General features: G+C 53.7%; 1 protein-coding gene across 1 annotated transcript; it reads left to right on the top strand.

Moving 5' to 3' along the window:
* The first annotated feature begins 4585 nt into the window (after positions 1-4585).
* Positions 4586-20435, top strand: LOC128331390 (uncharacterized). The gene is made up of 5 exons (XM_053264735.1): positions 4586-4685; positions 6521-8559; positions 11067-11181; positions 13793-13930; positions 14998-20435. Exons 1-5 carry the CDS (start codon positions 4586-4588, stop codon positions 18546-18548), a joined length of 5943 nt encoding a protein of 1980 aa, XP_053120710.1. The 3' UTR covers positions 18549-20435.
* The last annotated feature ends 254 nt before the right edge of the window (positions 20436-20689 follow it).

Genomic DNA, 20689 nt, shown 5'->3' on the forward strand with positions numbered 1-20689 from the left:
AATCCCCAAGGGAATCCCGGTGAGAGGGAACACCTGAGCTCCCTCTCCTCCCAAGTAGAGGAGGGAAGCCCTGAGCAGCCAGGAGAGCACTCGGTCAACTCCAGAGCTGACACGTCTTCTGGGGAGCTGGGAGTGATGGAGGGGTTGTTGAGAGTGGGGCAGCAGGAGCCTCCTTGAGGGGCCCCGGGGCCCCTCCAGGTGACTGACTCCAGCTGCTCCAGGGGTTGCAGGGGCACTGTCCATGGGCTCAAGGACCCAGGCTGCCCAGAGTTGGCTTAAACCATTGCCCTTTGCGCCTACCAAGGCCCTGAGTGGGGCCCCCACCGTTTCTCTCCTGTTTCACTGCGCTAAGGAAGACACGTGAGACGCCTTCCTGGGCCTGTGTCAGGAATGGGCATCTGGCTGCCAAGGAGACATCCTGTTGTTACGGACTTGGGGTGACTGGACGCTTGGGGGTTCCCAGAGGCTGGCAAATACCTCCGTGTTGGTAGTGTCAATTCCACTTTAATCCAAGGAGCTGTGGCTGCAATTTCCTCGAGTGTCACTAGATGGCAGCAATGTGCTCTTTGACGGGCTGGCTTTCAGTTCACACAGTGCCTTTCCAATTGCCAGGCATGGCAGCTTACTCAGAAAGGCTGCTCCATGGGGTTGCTCTGCACTGGGATAGCCAAAGTCTTTCCCCACCAGGTTTGGAGGTGCGCCACCAGCAGAGCAACAAACCTAGCCGCTCTCTCCTTATTGTCTGGGAAGCCCACTCTAGCGAATCCCGCTACTTTATGCTGAAGGCTCCAGGCCAGACCTGGCCCAAGAGGTTCAGTTCAACCTTGGACTGAGCTGGGTCCAGTTCAGTTCAAGGTCAAACATCCGAACCAGCCTGTTCAGAGGTGTGTCTAGGGAAAATAGCGCCTAGGGCAAGCACTGAAATTGCACCCCCTGCCCAAACATCTGACATCTAATTACCTGTAGCCCCTTCAGGGGGCTTCCTAAAGGCCGTGCGGGGGGGCGGGCTGCAAAGGTTCCTCCCCCCCCCGGCCTCTGGGGCCTCGCAGGGACCATTTGAGCATGTGCAGTGGCCATTTTTAAAAATCTTTTTTTTAAAAAATGGCCGCTGAAAACAATGGCAGCTGTGGATGCTCAAATGACCTCTGCAAGGCCTGGCATGGCCTAGGACCTCACAGAGGCCATATGAGCATGCACGATGGCCATTTTGTTTCTGGCAGCCTTTTTTTAATTTCACAAAATGGCGGCCCCCCTTCAAGTGGTGCCCGGGGCATGTGCCCTGCCTGCCCCACCCTAGATATGACCCTGAGCCTGGTTGAGTGCAAAGCAGTTCAATACGGAACCAGTTTGCACATCCCAGACTGGGGGGGGGGGGGCACAAAAGGCCTTGAGGTGCAGGCTCCCAAATTTCCTAGGCGCAGCTCTGCCTGGGCTATCTTCTAGTCCAGGCCTTGCTAAGGGCAGGAAACGGCGGCAGCTTCTCTGACAGATGCCTGTCCGCCACTGCATGAGGCAGACTGTTCCACCATCCCACAGCTCTTAGTGTCATGCATTTCCTGCAAATGCTTTGGCCTGAAGCTGCTTCCTCCTGCTCACTCCAAGCCCCTGGTCCTGGTCCTGCCCTCAGGAGAAACAGAGAATGAGCTCGCTCCTTCTTCCAGGTGACAGCAGACCTCCAGATCTTTGGAGACTGCCATGTCTCCCTTCAGTCTCCTGTGTTGTACTTTACTTGGTTCTACTTGATCATTTTTGCCTTTTTAAATGAAGACTGAGCTATGGACGCAGAAAACAAGCAAGCAAGGTGCCCAGCCCACTCGTGCCCCGGAACAGCTCCTGCTCATTGGACAAAAGGCCCTCATGGGGCGCCCCCCTTGCCCAAGCGGACCAGATTTCCCTCCCCCCTCAGAGCAGGACCAGAGGCCATCTCTGCCGGTGCCACCTGTGGCCATTTGCCTTCATTCAGGCGGCTTCTCTCCCGATAGGCAACCAGGCAAGAGAGGCAGGGCTGGGGAATTTGTGCTGAGAATCAGCAAATCAGCAGGAGGGGTCTGCAGAGGAGTAGCCACATGACAAGCGAGAGGATCACAGGCCTGCACCGCACTGGGAAGGCCATTCCTTGTTCGCTGCCCGAGGAGGCATCCATGGGGGTTGATCTGGAGGCATTTGGTTGAGTTCAGAAAGCACACAAAGACTGATTCAGAAATGGAAACCTCACATCCTGAGAGAGAGAGAGAGAGAGAGAGTCATGGAGCAACATACCCAAACAGGCATTAGCCATCAGCAACAACTGGACCGTTCTAACTCATTGCCCCCCCCCACACACACACCCTCCCTCCCTCCCTCCAGAGGGGGCCTGGGCCATATTCCGCCCTTTCAAAGAGGCAGAAGAGCGATTCCCTCCCCCGCGCCTTGTGCTCCCCACAGGCTCCAAGGAAGCGGACTTTGCACTCCTGGGGCTGCTGCTCATCAGAGGCAAATCTGGGAGTGGGGGTGTGTGTGTGTGAGAATTTCCTGCTCCGGGGAGAAGCGCCTGCTGAGCACCCTGGCTGGCGAGGGGAGCAAAGTCGAGCCACAGCCAGCCTCACGGCGGGGAGGAAATGGAGCGGAAGGAAGTGGGGGGCCGCTCTCAGGGTGGTTCTCGTTTTGGGCTCCTCGCCTTTCAGAAGAGTTCCAGGAACTGAGGAAGCTTCTGGCTGTGCGCCCACCCAGGCCCCGGTCTCCAGCAGGTGAGCCTTCCGCCTTTGAGGCCCCTCTCCCTGGGGCGGCTGCTCCTTGCCTGGCCCCCTGGCTAGGGGCAGCTGCTGCTGGCTGCCACGATGGCCTTGCAGCAGCAGCTGGGCTGGGGCAGCACACACACCCCTGCCCCCCCCCTCTCCTCCCCCCCCCAATCCCTGCCATCCGTGGCTGTGCTGAAAGACTTCATTCCGTTTGCAGTTTACCTCTGAGGGCCCCCAAATCCTCAGGTCTTGCTCAGATCTCTAAAGGGGGGGAGGGGAAGATCCCCCCCGCCCGCAGCCTGTTGTGGTGAGAGTGGTTTTTAGAATGGATCCTCCACTTCCCAGCCACAAGCAGCCGGGTCAGGCCATGCCCTTTGTTTCTGCCCGCAGGGGAATCCCAAGGGCTCTCCCACCTCCCAACCAAGCAGAACGGGGGGGGGGCGGGGCGCCCCTTGGAGCTTTCGGTAGAGCAGTGGCATTTGTGGCCACGCGGTGCCCTGTGAGGACTGCCACGAATTGATGGTGCCCACCTCTCAATAGGGTGGGCTTCCACATTTTCTGCAGGGTTGCTGTGCCTTGAAGAGCTGCATGGCAGGCTGCAGTTCAACAGGGAAGCTCTTCCCATCATGACATCCCCATGCAGGGAAAGGCTCTACCTGTGATGTAGCAGCTAGCTGGGAGATTCAAGTTCTTCCTTCAGGGAAGTGCCAGAAGTGGTTACAGTCGCTCACTCCCAACCAGGGAGCAATGAATGTTACAGGAGGCGGAATGAATTCTACCCTGGTGAGAAATCCAATAATGGTGATCATCAACCTGATGAGAAACTGGTCTCTGTGCATTTAAACGGCACATACAGTACTTAAATCATAAGAATTTATTACCCGAGAAGCTTATAAGAATGTATGATCAGGCCCAGGTCTCCCCCTGCAAAGCCTCTCCATGCAGGCACCCCCAACAGAGCCACCCCCTCAGCAGCAGGAGGGCTACACGGAGGGGCATGGCTTAGGAACAGAGGAAGCTGCCATGTACTGAGTCAGACCATAGGTGCATCTAGCTCAGTATTGTCTACCCAGACCGGCAGCGGCTTCTCCCAGGTTGCAGGCAGCAGGCGTCTCTCTCAGCCCTGTCTTGGAGACGCTGCCCGGGAGGGCCCTGGGACCCTTCTGCATGCCAGCAGGCAGGCAGGCAGGCGCTCTTCTTCCCGGAGCTTGGCAGTTCCGTTGGATGCTTCAGGGGGTCTGCCCTCCCCCTTCCCACTCCCTGCCTCAAGGTACTTCCTGGACTGGGCAAGAGGCAGGCTGGCAGACCCCCAGCAGCAATGGCCCCAGTCCTGGGCTGGGGCCCACTGCGATTCCCAGCAGCACCCACTCCGTCCCCACGGCTCCCCGGGGGCTTAAGAGGGGGATGCCAAGAAGAGAGACCCTTCTTAAAGGTGAAGCTGGACTCAAATCACCGCTGGGGGTCTGCCAGCCTGGCTCCTGCCCCCGCCTGGTCCCATGCAGGACTGGGGGAGGGGCAGGTGGGGACAGGCCAGCCTGAAGCCCCCTTCATTTAGGCCCAGTTCGGGCCAAGCCAGATGGCGGTTCCTTCTGAGTTGGCCATCAAGGCTTTCCATGGCAAGCCCTGCAGATGTGGACCGCTGCTGTTTAGACCTCCCCATCCCCTTGAGGGGTGCCAGAGGGGGCTCCCAGGGAGTAGTGGCAGCCAAGCAACCATCAGTCGCCTGAACAAATCCTGCAAGGAGCTCTCCTGGGGGCTCCCCGTAGGCCTGCAAAGGGGGCCAGGGTTTCAAGCTGCTGTCTCCCCTGCCGCAGGGTGTCTTTCCTTTCCCTGGAACATTCTGCTAATGCAAGAGAAGCCGCACCACCATGGCCTTCCCGGTCACAAAGGACAACGAACTGCCGGCGCTTGGCCGCCCTCTGCACCTGGGGATGCTGTATGACCGGCGCAGCGACACCCTCATCCCAGGTAAGCCACCCCGTTCAACCGGGTCTGCTGCGGCTTCTCCCAGCTTGCTCTGCTCTGGCCACCAAGGAGTTGTTGGAAGTTAAGGACTTTGCGCTGTCTCTTGTCTCAGTGACAGTGGAGGACAGACTAGTGAGTCAGAGGGCTAGAGGGTCAAGACATTGGTCATCCCTGCTCTACTGCTCTGACACGATCCCTTTGGAATGTAGATTGCTAATCTTGGGGTGACTTCCTTCTTCCCCTCTCTCTTCTCTTCCTGTCCATACTACCTTCACCTTGCAACATGGCAAGCTCCTCTCCCTGCACCATGTGTGCAGAGAAGATGCAGAATCCATCTGCATCCAGCTAGATAGATAGATTAGAGATCCTAACTCCTCACTTTCCTATCTAGAATGGAGTTCTCTAATAAATACTCCATATTTTGATTTGAAACTATGAACTGGCTCCAAGTTACTTTACTCTCAGCAAACACGCATGCCTAACTAAATGTCCGCTGTGTTGTTCCTCTGCGCACTCTGCTATAATGAGAAAGGGATTCTCTCACCACAGAGAATGCCCAACAGGAGTGAGTGCAAAAGGTTCCAGCGGACAGAGCAGCACGGAGACGTGCTCCCAGCCCCGAATGGTCGCAGCAGGAACATCTCAAGACTGGGAAGCTGGCCAGCTGGCCATGTCCTCTCAAGGGTTGGGACGGAGAAGCCCCGTCAGTGTATGTGAGAAAGATTTGGCTCAGGTTTGGGAGTGACCACCCGCATTGTAGGTGTGCATTTTGGGTTGAGGGTGCAAAGGGGGGGGTGGTTGGGGCCAGCCAGATTTATGTGGGCATTCCTGCCAGTCAATGTGGGGCCTGGAATGTGAGAAGGGCCATGCCCACCTCCCGGGGAGGGGCAACCTTTCCAGGGGCTGGAGAGAGGGAATGAGAAGTCCTCCTCTGAGGCAGTTGAGGGAGAGACAGGGAAAGAGAGAGAGGCAGGCTACACAGTCTTGGAATTGATGACTTTCCTTGGCTTGTGAAACCAGCAAGGGATGGTGGGAGTTGTAGTCAGCAACGTCTGGGGATCCCTGTGGCAGGGAACACAGATTATTAGGACGCCCACTGCCTTTATGTTCCGACTGGCAGCCAAGCCCTCCGGCTTCCTCATAGTTGCATTCAAGCACCTCCGCATGTCATATCACGTCCCTTCTCCCCTATTGCTGGCGTCTCTCTAAGGGGGACCTCTTACAGTGCAGCTCACACGTGTGCTCTCAAATGCAAACCAGGGCAGACCCTGCTTAGCAAAGGGGACAACTCATGCTTGCAAGGACAAGACCAGCTCTCCTCTCCTGGACTTATGTAAGGGAGTTACAGAGTAAGCCCACCCTAGAGAGGGGGACTGGGTGGAGTTTGGGGAAATGAGTCCTTGGTCCTCTGGGCAGAGCTGTAGTTCAGGGCCCTGTGCCCCGTCTACCTCCTTGTCCATGGAGAGTTGGTCTGGTGGTGGCAAGCATGACTTGTCCACTTAGCTAAGCAGGGTCCACCATGGTTGCATTTGAATGGGAGACTACAAGTGTGAGCCCTGGAAGATCTTCCCCTCAGGGGATGGAGCTGCTCTGGGAAGAGCAGAAGGTCCCAACTTCCCTCCCTGGCAACATCTCCAAGAGAGATTCCTGGCTGCAACCTTGGAGAAGCCGCTGCCAGTCTGTGAGGACAATACTGAGCTAGCTAGACCAAGGGTCTGACTCAGTCTATGGCAGTTTCCTATGTTCCTTTGTCTCCTCTGGAGTGGGTGGGGAGGCCTGACTGCAGGTCCTGATGGCACTGTGAATCTCTCATTGTGAACTTCTGGGACATTTTGCAGGGATTACGCTCTGGGACCCGGAGGCGCTGCAGAAGCACGTACGCACAAAGCTACAACCCAAAACCGAGTGCCACATGCTTGCATCTGACAACTACGACAACTTGGCCTCAGCTCTCAATCTCACGTTGCCGCTGAAGGCGAGTTTATTGGGGGGTAATGTTGATTTGCACGGATCCGCCAAATATTTGAAGGACACCAGAAAGTCCAGAAACCAGGTTCGCCTTGTCCTCCACTACTCCATCACCACCCGCTTTGAGGAGCTGACCATGAGCCATTTAGGACCCCAGAACATCGCCTATCCAGGTGTGTTTGACCAGGGGGAAGCCACCCACGTGGTGACGGCTGTGCTGTACGGCGCTCAAGCGTTCTGCATCTTCGACCGGGAAGTGGCTTCATCCGAGAATAAAGAAGACACAGAGAGAGAGATGAGGGCCAGCATACAGATGATGCTCAAAGAGGCGAACCAAGGCGATGAAACTACCAGTATTCAAAAGCGAGGGAAAACCAACATGGAGAACTTCAGGTGCACATTTTACGGTGATGTTGCTCTTGAGAGCAACCCCATTACGGACCCAGATGCAATGAGGATATATTCCAATCTCCCAAAACTCCTGGGAGAAAAGGGAGAGAAGGCTGTTCCCGTGAAGGTCTGGCTGTATCCACTGGCAAAGCTGGACCCCAGGGCAGCCCAGCTGGTCCGAGAGATCAGCGCTGACCTGATCACAAGAGCGCAAGCCGTGATAGAGCACCTGAGTGACTGTGAAACGCAGTGCCAAGACCTGGTGAGCGGCAGCCACGTCTGTTTCCCTGTGATGCGCGAGAAGATCCAGCATTTCCAAAAGCTGTGTAAACGCTACCAAGTGGCTTTCCAAGAGCAACTGGCAAGAGTCCTGCCATCCATCCGGGGAGGCGGCCAAGAGGAAGAGGCCCTGAGGGAGATTTTAACCAGAAACCAGCAATCCCCGTTCCACCCCAAAGGCCTCACTGAATTTCTGAGCAAGAAGAGTGCAGAGATGGAGTACGTGAATTTGTGCTGCACTTTGCTCCCGGGGGTGCGTGTCATTCCTTCAGCGTGCAAACTCAAGCAGGTGCTGTTTGACCACCAGTGCCAGCGTCTCCTGGCCTTCATGTTCACCTCCTTGCAAAGGGTGGAGCCCTATCTCCTCGCCTTGGAGGGATGGATTCAGGAAGGCGCCTCGGCCCCAGCAGCACCCGCCAGTTCTGCTGACGAGAAACCCCAGCCCAAGCAGTGGTTTGAAGAGGAAGCCATCGTTAGCAGAGCGCGGGAGTCTCTGAAGTCCTTCTCAGACTTTGTGGGCCTCAAGCAGCCGAACGAGAGGATGCAGTTCATTGTGGCCTCTGTGCCCGATGGGGACAATCCGGGAGTCTCCATTTATGCCTATGAGGAAGGGAAGCTGGTGAGCCGCCACTTCCAGCCCCCGCTGCATCCCTTTCCGCCTGGGATCGATTGGCTCAGACACGACAGCCTGCAGCTTCTCTTGAACCCCCGAGTGGACGGCGGCTCTTGTGTGGAGTACAGGGTCTCGGGTCAGGAGAACTGGGCCTCCCTCCCTACCAAGCAGGGAGAGGAGAAACTTCTCGTGAGGAATCTCCTGCCCAACACCAGCTACCAGTTCCGCTATGCCGTCCCGGGCCTTGGAGGGAGCAGCAGTGAGAGCACCACTGTGAAGACGCTTCCGACCGGCCCTCCTGGGAAACCCCAAAGGATGACTGTGGAGGCTTCTGCCATCTCGGTCACTTGGAAGAGCCCCCAGAGCACTGGAGAGGGGGTGGCTGTCCAGGAGTACAAGCTCCAGTACCAGGAGGGGGCCGCAGGAGGAGGACGCCGCCGCCAGGGGGAGAAAGCAGAGTGGGGAGAGGTGGTGGTCCCGAGGAGCAGCGGGCGCTGCAAGGTGGCTGGACTGAGGCCCGAGACACCCTACCGGTTCCGAGTCTGCGCCGTGTCTTCAGATGGGACCCAGAGCGCCCCCAGCGAGGAGGCTGTCATTGCAACCCTCAGTCCAGATCCGCCTTTCCAGGTAACGGGGACTGGAGGCTTTGTGGGGTGGGAGATCTGCGGTTAAGAATGAGCTGGGCAAGGCTGCCGCCGACGGGGGCCAAGAGTCATTCTCTGTGCCAGGATAGAGTCCAACCGTGCTGGGAAGAACATCTCAAAGCTCTGGAGCAGCGCAGAACTCCTTTTTGCCACGACGGCTGGGTAAGCACCGTCTGTGGCCGCACACCTGGGAGGAGAGCCCAGGATCCCAGGTCAGAGTTTGGCCCGCAGCTCGGCCAGATCTTTGCCTCTCTTCTTAGAAATGGAAGTGGCCCAGGGCCAGCAAAGACAGGGCAGGTCCCAAGGAGAAGTCAGGGCAGGCCCAAGGATCCCGGAAGGCAAGGGCTCCCCAGGGCCACACCCAAGCATCCCGCACAGCTGATCTCCACCAAAGTAGCCATGACAAAAGAATGTGACACAAAGAGCAATGGAACCTCCATCTTCAGAGGTAGTATACCTCTGCATACCAATGGCTGGGGGGAAAGCAAATGAGGAAGCCTACTTAAAGCATAATCAAAGCAGTACATAAAAATCGAAGAAATGTCATCAACGGAAGGGGTGTGCATGGAACTGTCTGGCCCCCATCCCCCCCCCCCAGTCCGGACCCAGACCACGGACTTAAAAAAAAAAAAAAATTTAAAAAGTAACTACCTGTAACCCCTTCAGGGAGGCTTGCTGTAGCTGTAGTGGGGAGGTGTCTGCATGGGTTCCCTCTCCCCCTGCCAGCCTCCCTCATCACTGCCGCGGCCAGGTAAACTTAGTCTTTTTGGCCCTTTTGGGCCTCTGTAAAAGTGAGCGGCCACCATTTTGGCCGATGACGCGCATGCGCAAATGCCCTCTGTGAGGACTTAGGTGCATGCACATGCGCGGCGGTGGCCCAAATGGCAGCCACTTGCTTTTACAGAGGCCCAAAAGGGCCAAAAAGACTAAGTTTACCTGGTTGCAGTGGTGATGAGGAAGACCAGCAGGGGGAGAGGGAACCCGCGTCCCCCCCGCCCCGGCGGCTACAGCAAGCCCCCCGAAGGGGCTACCTGTAGTTACTTTTTACATTTAAAAAATAATTTTTTAAAAAGTTTGCGGTCTGGTTCCAGTGCGGACGGAACCGGGGGGCGGGGGGTTCAGTTCGATCATGAACCCACGAACCCCCGGACCGAACCATCGGACTGGTTCTGCACATCCCTAATCAACGTAACACCACTAAAAATCATTCATGTAAAACTGACAAAGAGATTCAAAGCTGAAGGCTGAGCTGAAAGGGCTTAAGTGAAAACATTCTGATCAACATCGGGTGGGGGGAGAGAAAGGGGTGCCGCCCCCAAACCCTCCCCCCACCCTATTTTGCAAAGCCACTTGTGCGGCTTCTCCTGGAAGCCACGCCCACCCCCACCACCAGGTCTGCACGCACACGCACACACACACACCCCAGTTCCTTGCCCTTGTCCTGAGGGGGGGATGGTGGCTGGTCCGAGCAGGCCAAGCGCTGCTACTTCTGCTGCCTCCTGTGAGTGATGCAGCCTCTTAATGTTGTGTCTCCAGCCCTCAGAAAGCTACTAAAGTCCTGCCCGCCCCCCACCCCCCGCCAAATTCACTGCCTGCAAACGAGGCAGTGAAAACAGGGGGCCATTGGGGGGCAGCACTATTAAGGAACAGTCCAGAAAACTAGTTCTTAAAATAAAACAAATAATCAAATCTAGAAACTTCCATCCAGCACTGGAGGCCTTACATAGGGACATAGGAAGCAGCAATAAACGGAGTCAGACCCTTGGTCTACCTAGCTCAGTACTGTCTACCCAGACTGGCAGCGGCTCCTCCAAGGTTGCAGGCAGGATCCCTCTCAGCCTTATCTTGGAGATGCTGCCAGAGAGAGAACCTTCCACCTTCTGTATGCAAACATGCAGGTGCTCTTCCCAGAGCAGCCCCACCCCAGTTTCTGGTGGCTCCTTCCTGGAGGTATCCACCTGGTTTTTCTCGGAAACAGGAGGCTGGGCTGGGCTTTTGAATCTCCCCGCTAGCAGCTGGGCTCTTCTTCTTACGTTCTTAGCCAAAGCAAAGGCTGTTTGGGATGGAACTAAAGCATTTAGCTGTAAATCAGGACAGGTCATTTTCTTGCACCCCTGAAGATGGCAATATTGAGATAGCCCTCCTTGGGTTATTATTTATTATATTATTATTATTATTACATTTATCTCCCGCTCTTCCTCCAAGGAGCCCAGAGAGGTGCACTACATCCTTGAGTTTCTCTTGCACAACAACCCTGTGAAGTAGGTTTAGGGTGAGAGAGAAGTGACTGGCCCAGAGTCACCCAGCTAGTCTCATGGCTGAATGGAGATTTGAACTCGGGTCTCCCCGGTCCTAGTCCAGCACTCTAACCACTACACCACGCTGGCTCTGTAATGGGTTGCCATTACAGCCTCTCCAACTGGGACAATGTTGCAAGCCACTTTATGCCTTCTGCAGAAAGACTTCCCCCCTGTTGTCGCTCTCATTTAGGCAGAAGAAGCCTCTTCTATCCGGCACAGGGCCCTCCCCGTCAAAAAAGAGAAGGGATCGCCCACCCTTGGCCGCCCTCTGCTGCCCAACCCCTGCAATGACAGCCTCATGCCAGGTATGTGACGGAAGATGTGCGAAAGCTGTGCAGCTCCTCCTTGCAGGCTCCACTATGCCGGGCACGGAAGGGTGGCGGGGGGGTGGGGGAAGGAGTGACAGAGGAGCATCGGGAGCTGCTCGCAAGGCCTGGGGGTGGCTCTGCCTCCAAAAGGCTCCCCCCTCTCTTCCCTTCGCTGCCAGCATTGGAAATCTGCCCCACGTGTGCCTCCTGGGGTTCAGTTCCATGCTTGAAGTAAGTCAGGCTGAGTGGGAGGGAAAGAGCCTTGAATCGGGTTCAGCGCTGTGGAAGTCATTTTGCTTACGCTCTTCCATGGCATCCCTGGCTTCAGTGACGCAGCTTCTTCTTGTTGTTCCGAATAGATAGATCTTCCTTCTCAATTAAGAAAAAAGTTCTCAAAGCAGTTTACATAGCAGAAGGAAGGGGGAGAGGATGCTTGCCATGGCCTCGCCACCCACAGAGCTCTGGAGAGACAGGGCCTTTTTTGTTGTGGCCCCTCAGAGGCCCCCGGCTCCCCTTTGGGACGGCCTCCTGGAAGAGCTTCGCCATGCTCTCTCCCTCAGTGTTTTTGAAAAACAATTAAAGACACATCTTTCTAGAGAGGCTTTTTAATGTTTTATTTTCTGCTTATATCTGGTAGGTTTCTTAGTTCCTCATTTTTAGCTTTTTACTTACACACTTTAATTTAAAACTTTTAAAACCTGTAACATTTAAATGCAGTTTCAGCTTGGTCTTTTAACTTTTTGAATTGTGTTGTGTTGTATTGTTTCATATTGAATCTGTTTTATTAATGCCGTGAGCCGCCCCGAGCAGTAGTGTGCTGGAGGGGCAGGGTATAAATATCTGAAATAAATAAAGAGGAGCTGTGCTGGGTTGAATAAGGAGACAGTCCTCACTTGGCAAAGGCCCCCACTAAAAAAGAGGCCCCCTTGTCCATGCAGCAGGCATCCTCTCTAGCTAGGCTGCTGCAATGCGGTCTACATGGAGATGCCCTTGAAGATGGGTTTAGATGTTGCCATTGAAGCAGAACTGCCAGTGATGTGCTGCTGGGTTATACCAGCCACTGGCTGCCTGTTGTTGAAGCCAACCACTGTTCCCTCCAGGGTGTGCATGGGTGCACGCACTCTCAGGTTTTTTGATGTCTGCTCAGTTAATTTTCGATCCCGCTCAGGTTGAAGCAGGAAGGCCCCACTCTGAATGCACCTGGTGCACACACACTGCCTAGATCCTGCTGCCTAGAACAAAATTCATTCCGCACACAGAGGAATAAAATTAGAGAGAACACTGAAGCCAACCTGGTCTGGGCATCAGTGGTCTTAAGGACCAGCTGCTCCCACAGGAGGCCGCCTTTAACAAGGATCTGTCTGGCAGGTATCCGAGAGAAAAGGCCTCTTTAGTGGGGGCACACATCTGTGGAACTACAGGTGAAACTCGGAAAATTAGAATATCGTGCAAAAGTCCATTAATTTCAGTAATGCAAATTAAAAGGTGAAACTGATATATGAGACAGACGCATTACATGCAAAGCGAGATAAGTCAAGCCTTAATTTGTTATAATTGTGATGATCATGGCGTACAGCTCATGAAAACCCCAAATCCACAATCCCAGAAAATTAGAATATTACATGGAACCAAGAAGACAAGGATTGTAGAATAGAACAATATCGGACCTCTGAAAAGTATACAGTGTACTGTGCTTGATTGGCCAGCAAACTCGCCTGACCTGACCCCATAGAGAATCTATGGGGCATTGCCGAGAGAAGGATGAGAGACATGAGACCAAACAATGCAGAAGAGCTGAAGGCCGCTATTGAAGCATCCTGGTCTTCCATAACACGTCATCAGTGCCACAGGCTGATAGCATCCATGCCACGCCGCATGGAGGCAGTCATTGCTGCAAAAGGGGCCCAAACCAAGTACTGAATACATATGCATGCTTCTACTTTTCAGAGGTCCCATATTGTTCTATTCGACAATCCTTGTCTTCTTGGTTCCATGTAATATTCTGATTTTCTGGGATTGTGGATTTGGGGTTTTCATGAGCTGTACGCCATGATCATCACAATTATAACAAATTAAGGCTTGACTTATATCGCTTTGCATGTAATGCGTCTGTCTCATATATCAGTTTCACCTTTTAATTTGCATTACTGAAATTAATGGACTTTTGCACGATATTCTAATTTTCCGAGTTTCACCTGTATCTGCTGCGGGAGATCCACCAGGTCCCCTCAGTCACCAGCTGACATCCAGATCATTGCTGCACAGGGGGACCCAACACGCTCCGTTCCAGACCAACAGAGGGAGGGTGGGCGGGTGGAGGAGCAACATTGGCCGAGCTCCCCTCCCCTTCTGCCAGAAGCTCTCTAGGCCCCATGGAGACATGTCCCCGAGGGCTGCATGATGAGTGAGCAGGATCCAGACCAAGTTAATCATGGCTCAGCACCACTGAACTAAATGGATCCCTGACCAACCACTCAATTCAGTGGGACTGACTCCCCCTATCCTGCCCTCTTTGTGTGCAAGTTGACTGAGATATCACTTTGGCTGGGCATATAACTCCATGTGCTACTGTAAAAGGCCTCCCTTTAAGCTGAATTGCACCTTTCAGGCAAGACCCCGAAGGAAGCGACTTGTGGCCCCCTCAGAACAATGGCTGGGCCAGACGACGTGGTGGAGTTGCCGGCCCTGGGCCGCTCCTTCCAGCTGGGGATGCTGTACGACTGCCGCAGGGACGCTCTCCTCTCAGGTAACCCTCTCCTGGCTGCCACACCTGACCTCGAGAGGCCGAGGCAGGGAAGTCTTGTTGGCCACAAAACGTAGTCATCAAGGACGAGCTCCCCACTCATCCCGGGGGAAACGCCAACGCCGTGTGGTCCTCAGGTGGCAGAGTCAGTCTCCTGGGCAGACTGGCAAACTCCCCCACTGAAGGAGAACACCCCACCCCAAGGCTGCCCCTCTCTTCTCTCTCGCCTCTCCCACCATGGCGTTAGCCCCAGTTGCGTGGGCTGGGGTTCCCATGACTGATCGGCCTGCGTGGGCCTGGGGCTAAGGCCACAACAAGCCAGGCAAGGGGGTGGGGGGACGACAGCCCAGGGGGAGGAGAGGGGGGAGGAGCTGCTCACCCCCACCCCTGCTGGCTGCCACGGGAAGCACCAGGCCTCTTCCTGGCTGCCCTGGTCGTTCCCAGGTTGCCCCTCGGATGATGTCACACCACGCTGCACCTCATGGGGAGGGGACCTCTGGGGTGGGAGAATGGCCGGTGGATGCAGCTGGTTGCCAGGGAACCATTTGGTGCTCTCAAGTGAAGGAGTTTTACTTGAATTGCTTGAAAGAATCTCAGGTAAATTGCCCTGAGCCAGTTTTGGAAGGGCAGTACAGAAATCAAATAAATAAATAAATAAGCGCATGCACGCGCAGCACAGAAAAGCAAAAATTGGCTCCCTGTTTTACCCTATGTGGTCGCTAAGAGTCGACACCGACTTGACGGCACTTAATCAATCAATTTTATCCATTGCATCATATTACCCGTTTTATTTTCAATGCCCTTCCTAATGATCCCTAGCATGGAAAGGCTAAGTTCCTCCGTAGCACAACTTGGGAGTTGCCCTAACAGATGACTAAATTTGAGTAAGAATTGCTGCAGCACATGCGGCCAGGATCCAGCCACCCTCTTGAACCAACGTGCCTAGCACACTGGAGGCAAGGGATCGAGGCCAGCCCCCTCTATACCCAAGTGAACAATCCCTTCCTTCATGAGTGGAAGGATTTGCTCCTCCTCTCCAGTAACCTCATGTTTTATTCTGAATGTTACAGAGCACCTATTACTTGACCCAGAGACACTTCAAAGGCACACAGAGCAAAGGGCTCACACCAGCCACACAATGGAGCCAGTTTCTGCTGGGACCATCGGAGAGAAGGCAGCTGCTCTGGACATCCAGCCCTCCCTGCTGACCAGCCTCCTCTGTGGCCTCTTTGAAGTGAGTGGAGCTGCAAAATACCTGCTCGGCCCCAGGAAATCCCGGCCTCAGGACAGCAGCATCACCTATAAGTACTTGGCAATAGAAAGGGTTGAGCAGCTGAGAGCCGACTGCTTTCGAGCTGGACGTTTCCTTCATCCCTCTGCCCTTAACAACTGCGTGGCCTCTCATGTGGTCACTGCCGTGTGGTATGGGGCCCAGGCCTTCCTGGACTGTCATAAAGATGCTTCTTCCTCTGAAAATGTGGATGAGAACATGGGAAGTTCCATAGCTACAAAGACGAAGCTTCCATCACAAAGCAAAACTGATCTCAAAACTGACAATGAAGAAGGACCACAACATCAAAACGTTGGCGATGGGTTTGGTGGTGACTTTCCCCTAAAGAATAAGCCAGTCACTTTCCAAGATGCCATGAAAAGGCACATCGTCCCCATCAGATTTCTGGGTGAGAGCAGCGAGACGGCTGTGCCCGTGAAGGTCCGTCTGTACCCACTAAAGGAACTGGGGCTTAGGGACTGTGAAGGCTCCTTCCATGAGATTCGAGATGTGCTGAATTGTGACATTAAAGATGAGTTTGAGGCCCTGGCAGAAATCAGGGCGCAGTGCAAGGACTTCTTGGATTCCCTTGCTGCCAAAACCTTCCCAGAAACCAGGAAGAAGATTCAGCACTTCCAAGATCTGTGTGGGCATCACAAAAAGGCTTTCCAGAGAGAGCTAGCAGAAACCGTAGCCTCTGTTCGTGGAGGAGTGAAAGCAGAAAAGGACCTGGAGGAGGTCTTGACATGCAAGCAACAGTCCCCCTTCAACACCCAAAGACTCCATGAATTTCTGGGTAAACAGGAGCAAGAGATCGCTGTTGTGAATTCCCTCCTTTTGATCCTAAAAGATATAGAAGCCATATGCCTTAAGAAGGAACTCCACAAAAAGCTCCTTGACCCAAAGACTGACTGCGTTGTTGCATTCATGTTCACATCATTACATAAAGAGGAGTCCTACTTCTCTGAGCTGAAAGCCTCTCTCTCTTCCTCAAAGCAGCCAAAGGACATGAACCCGGAGACCCAGAGGGAAACTCAGAGCTCCACAGAGTGGTTTGAGGATGAAAATGAAGTCAAAAGGGCAAAAGAAGCAGCCAGGTCCTTCTCAGCGTTTGCCCGTGCCAACCTTTCCAGGAAGGAGACCCAGTTCTTAGTGGCCTCCATCCCAGATGAGAACAACCCTGGAGTTTCCATTTACCTGTATGAAAGCGGACACTTGAAAGGGACCACATTTGAGCCTCCATCCAAACCTCTTCCCATAGTGATCGAGGGAGGATCACAAGACAGTGTGCAGCTGAGACTCACTCCAGCACAGTTGGGGAAAGACGCCGTCTCCAGCTGCCAGGTGGAATACAGGGTCACAGGGCAAGAGAAGTGGGCAGCTGGTATTACAGAAGGGAATGGGGAAATGCTCACAGTCAAAGGCTTACGCCCAGACACCGAGTACCAGTTCCGCTATTCTGCCATAAGCAAGCCAGGGCTCAGTGAGAGCAGTGATGTCAGTGACTCTGTGAGGACCCTTCCTGCCGGCCCCTCTGGGATGCCCAAAGAAGCTCATGTGGGATCACACGGTCTGGCTGAGGGGGGTAAGAACACTTGTAAGGAGGAAGAGAACACGCACTATACAGACGACACAGGAGTTGTGAGGGATAACGGAGAAAAGCAATTGTGTGAACCAAGCACAAATAGAGAAAGAGAGAATGTTGGAAGTGCCCACAGCTTCCCAGCACCTACCACCTTGACAGCTGATGTGGCTGCCTCAGGGTCAAAACCCAGTGGGGAGTCGGAAAATGTTGCCAGCTCTTTCCTCAGCACCAGCCGCATGATACGAAAAGGGTCTCCTTCCGTGTATGCCCTCCCACTGGAGAAGCTGGCTTGTAATTCAGAATCGACTTGTCTGAAGTACAGATTTGGGAAGAAGGACCTTCAGCTTCCTCACAAAGTGATTGTGTTGCTGGGAGAAACAGGAGCAGGGAAAAGTACACTAATCAACGGGATGGTCAACTACATCCTAGGTGTGCGATGGGAGGATCATTTCCGGTTCAGTTTAGTCCAAGAAGACCCAACGGGAAGCTGGACTTCCAGCCAGGCAGACAAGCTGACTGCCTACGAAATCAACTCTGCTCCAGAATTCCAGGTCCCCTATTCCCTGACCATTATCGACACTCCAGGATTTGGGGGCACAAGAGGGCTGGAGCGTGACAGGATGCTGCTGGAGCAGATCTGGGAGTTTTTCTTGCCCCAAGCTGGCGTAGACCACTTGGATGCCCTCTGCTTTGTCGCCCAAGCCTCCCAACTGCACTTGACACAGCCCCAGAAGTACATGTTTGACTCGGCACTCTCCGTGTTTGGCAGGGACATCCAAGACAACATCCAAGTCCTGGTCACCTTTGCAGATGGCCGGACGCCTCCTGTGCTTGGGGCCATCAAAGAAGGGGGAGTGCCTTGTGCTCAAGATGCTCACGGAGTCCCAGTTCACTCCCTGTTCAATAATTCGGCTCTCCTTGCCAGCAACGTTCAAACCGGCGAGGACAGTTATCATTTCTATCGCATGTTCTGGGAGATCGGAGTAAGGAGCATGGCCAAGTTTTTCCAGTCCTTAAATTATTTAGAACCTCAGAGTTTCACATGGAGGTCAAATGTTTCAGAGGAGCAGAAGGAGCTGGAGGCTGCCATGCAAGGAATGGAGCCGCCCATCAAAAGGGCGCTGGTGAGACTGCAGGAGCTCAAGAAGACATGCAGAGCCCTGGAAAGGCACGGGGAGGCCCTGCAGTCCAGCAGGGATGTTGAGTACGAGGCAGAAAAAATTGTGCCCGTGATGCTGGACATCTCCGGAACTGGCTACTTCTCAACCAACTGCCCGCAGTGCCAGTCCACTTGCCATTATCCCTGCCAGTTTCAAGGTGAAAAATGGAAATGCATCGTCATAGATGACTCTGGACACTGCAGAGTTTGCCCCGGGAAATGCCTCTGGGAAACCCACTGCAGTCAAGGCCACAGGTGGGACTACTGGGTAAAAAAGGAAAGGCAGAGCTACAGGCAACTGAAACAGCAGTACCAAGAAGCTCACGGTGAGCCTTTGAGCCAAGAGAAGGCCCTGGAATGGGCTCACCAGGAATCCAGAAGCGCAGAAAAGGCCTTGGAAGGGCTGGTTTTGAAGTCTTCCCATTATCTCCAGCGCCTGCAAAGGACTGCTTCGAATCCCAGCTGCCCACCGACTATTTCGGAATACAGTGACCTGCTGATCAGAACGCAGAAAGAGGACCAACAGCCTGGCTATGAGGAACGGATAAGCATGCTGCAAGCTATGAAAGCCAAGTTCTTGTCCAATTCCTCAGCTGGAAGGTCCTGAGGAATTGGGTCTGGAGGGACTCGCCTTTCAGGCACTGTTGGAAAACGCTCTGATGAGAACCCTTGTGGGGCCCAGGGAGAAGCAGGTTGGAGTCCTGTATCCCCCTCCCCCCTGCCCCCAACAGCCACGAAGCTCGCTGGTGGCCTTGAACCCATCACTCCCTCTCATTCTGCCTGACCTACCTCATGTGGGGCTTCTGTCTTCCCCGGAAGGGAGCAGGGGTGAGATGGTTCCAGGCAGTCAGGTCCCAGTGGGGTTGAGCAGGCGAGACAGGGAGAGCTGCAGGGATCACAGCTCCAGTGAGGCCGCCATGTTGGGAGTAGCAAGAAGAGGAGGCGAGACCAGGGAGGCGTGGGGCTTGGGGGAGGCGCTAAGTCCTGTCAGCTCTTTACTGGGGCATTTAATGCCAAGGCAGCCTATGACGAGGGCTGCTCTTCGGTGTGGGAGCCACAGTTCCCCTGGAGAGAGAACTGGCTGGACGCAGTGAGCCCAGAGGAGGATTAGGGTGATGAAGTAAACTCCTCCCTTGGCTTACCCTGCGGCTGTCCTTGGCTGTTCTCATCCTGCGATTCTGGAGTTTTAAGAAGGGCCAGGAGCACACCTCCCCCCCCCCACCCTGGAGTGTGACAATAAGTTATGATTAATAATTACTGGGATTGTCTCTTCGGTGTTTGGGGAGTTAATGGGGCCATCTGAGTTGGTACCAGTTTGTCCTGAAACAAACATGCTTACAAATCAGCTCCATTTCCCCCTTCAGCTCAGCTGGAATTACTGGCAATCAACTAATATTGCAAGTGGCAGCCAATTTTCATATTATGCCAACTGGGCTGCCCAGACGTGAAACACTGGATCCTGGCAACCCTCCCTCTGGGTCCAGAGAGTGGGTCCTCCCAGCCCCCCTTGGGAAAGGCTCAGTTGGGCCTCCCTCTCGCCTCCCGTCTTCTGCCGAAGGACGGAGTAGCATGTCTGAGGCATTTTCCAGATGTGAGTTTAGTGCGCGATTTCACATCCCCTTGTGGAAGTCATGAGTGTGTGTGTCAATATGCCTGGGCCGTGCCTCTCTGCTTTCCAGGGTGCTTTCCATAGTGCAGAGGTTCTCAAACCTGGGTCCCCAGATGTTCTTGGACTACAACTCCCACCATCCTCAGCCACAATGGTCATCATTATTCTGTAGTAATGAAAAGGGATGGATTCACAAGCCCTGGCTAGCAGTTGGTGCTGTAAGGGCCATGCTCAGCCTGTGGCCAAAGCATGGAGACAGGCCATGAGGGAGGGAGGGAATCCTCAGGAGACCCTGCAACCATCTGGATGGCATTTGAGAGTCCATGGAAGGGCACAAACAACTCACATCCAGAAAAGCCCAGAGCATCTATTTGCTGAACTGCAAGTGACAGAAACTACATGCCCTTGTGTCTGCCACGTGTGTATGGTGCCCCTCTCTTCATCAACATCATTGGTTTGGGGGGAAATCCTTATATAAGGCTTCCCTTCAGTATCTGTTGTTTAAGAACTAAGTTATTTGTTACTTGTACCTCTTTATATACAAATTCATTTTAGAATCTATTGTTTAAGGATACGTCAAGCTTATTTATTTTTAATGGATGACACAATGAGGAAAATTACTAAAAGCGGTCCCCTTTTAAAAGGGAATAAAATAAAAGGGAAATTTAGGCATTGTCTCGCTTGCAATGCCTACTTTGCAATGGGGCTACTTTGAGTAATTTTCCTTATCGTGTCAGCCAATGTATTTTGTTTTTTAGAATCATTTACTCATGCATCTATTTATGTTTGCTGTTTATAGATTTCCAGTTATATATTCTTCACACAGAGTTCTGTTTTTATCATGTTGTAATAAGGTGTGTAAACTAGATGGCGGGTTATACGTTTTGTGACTGTTCCGTTAGTTCCCTGAAGGAAGGCTGTGTCTCAAAATATGTTGGGACTGTTTGAGAAAAGTCTCAAAAATAATGATTGTGTAGGTTTTTATATCTATTAACACTCTTCAAAGAAGAAAAGAGGAGGGGAGAGGCTCTCTCTGCAGCTTTTATCCACAGCCCATCCCATTCCCAGTGGACTAAAAGGTTCCCTGTTTGCCAGGATCGCTCCTTTCCCTCGTTGGCTTTACCTGCAGAGTGCAGTAA

Source organism: Hemicordylus capensis, chromosome 6 (genome assembly GCF_027244095.1).
Source record: "Hemicordylus capensis ecotype Gifberg chromosome 6, rHemCap1.1.pri, whole genome shotgun sequence".
Taxonomy (NCBI): Eukaryota; Metazoa; Chordata; class Lepidosauria; order Squamata; family Cordylidae; genus Hemicordylus; species Hemicordylus capensis.

What these genes read in the sequence shown, in the direction of transcription:
- LOC128331390 (XM_053264735.1), top strand. Translation starts at nt 4,586, where the DNA reads ATGGCCTTCCCGGTCACAAAGGACAACGAACTGCCGGCGCTTGGCCGC. An exon ending in CAATGACAGCCTCATGCCAG is followed by an intron (nt 11,182 to 13,792) that starts GTATGTGACGGA and finishes TGCACCTTTCAG; the next exon opens with GCAAGACCCCGAAGGAAGCG. An exon ending in CAGGGACGCTCTCCTCTCAG is followed by an intron (nt 13,931 to 14,997) that starts GTAACCCTCTCC and finishes TGAATGTTACAG; the next exon opens with AGCACCTATTACTTGACCCA.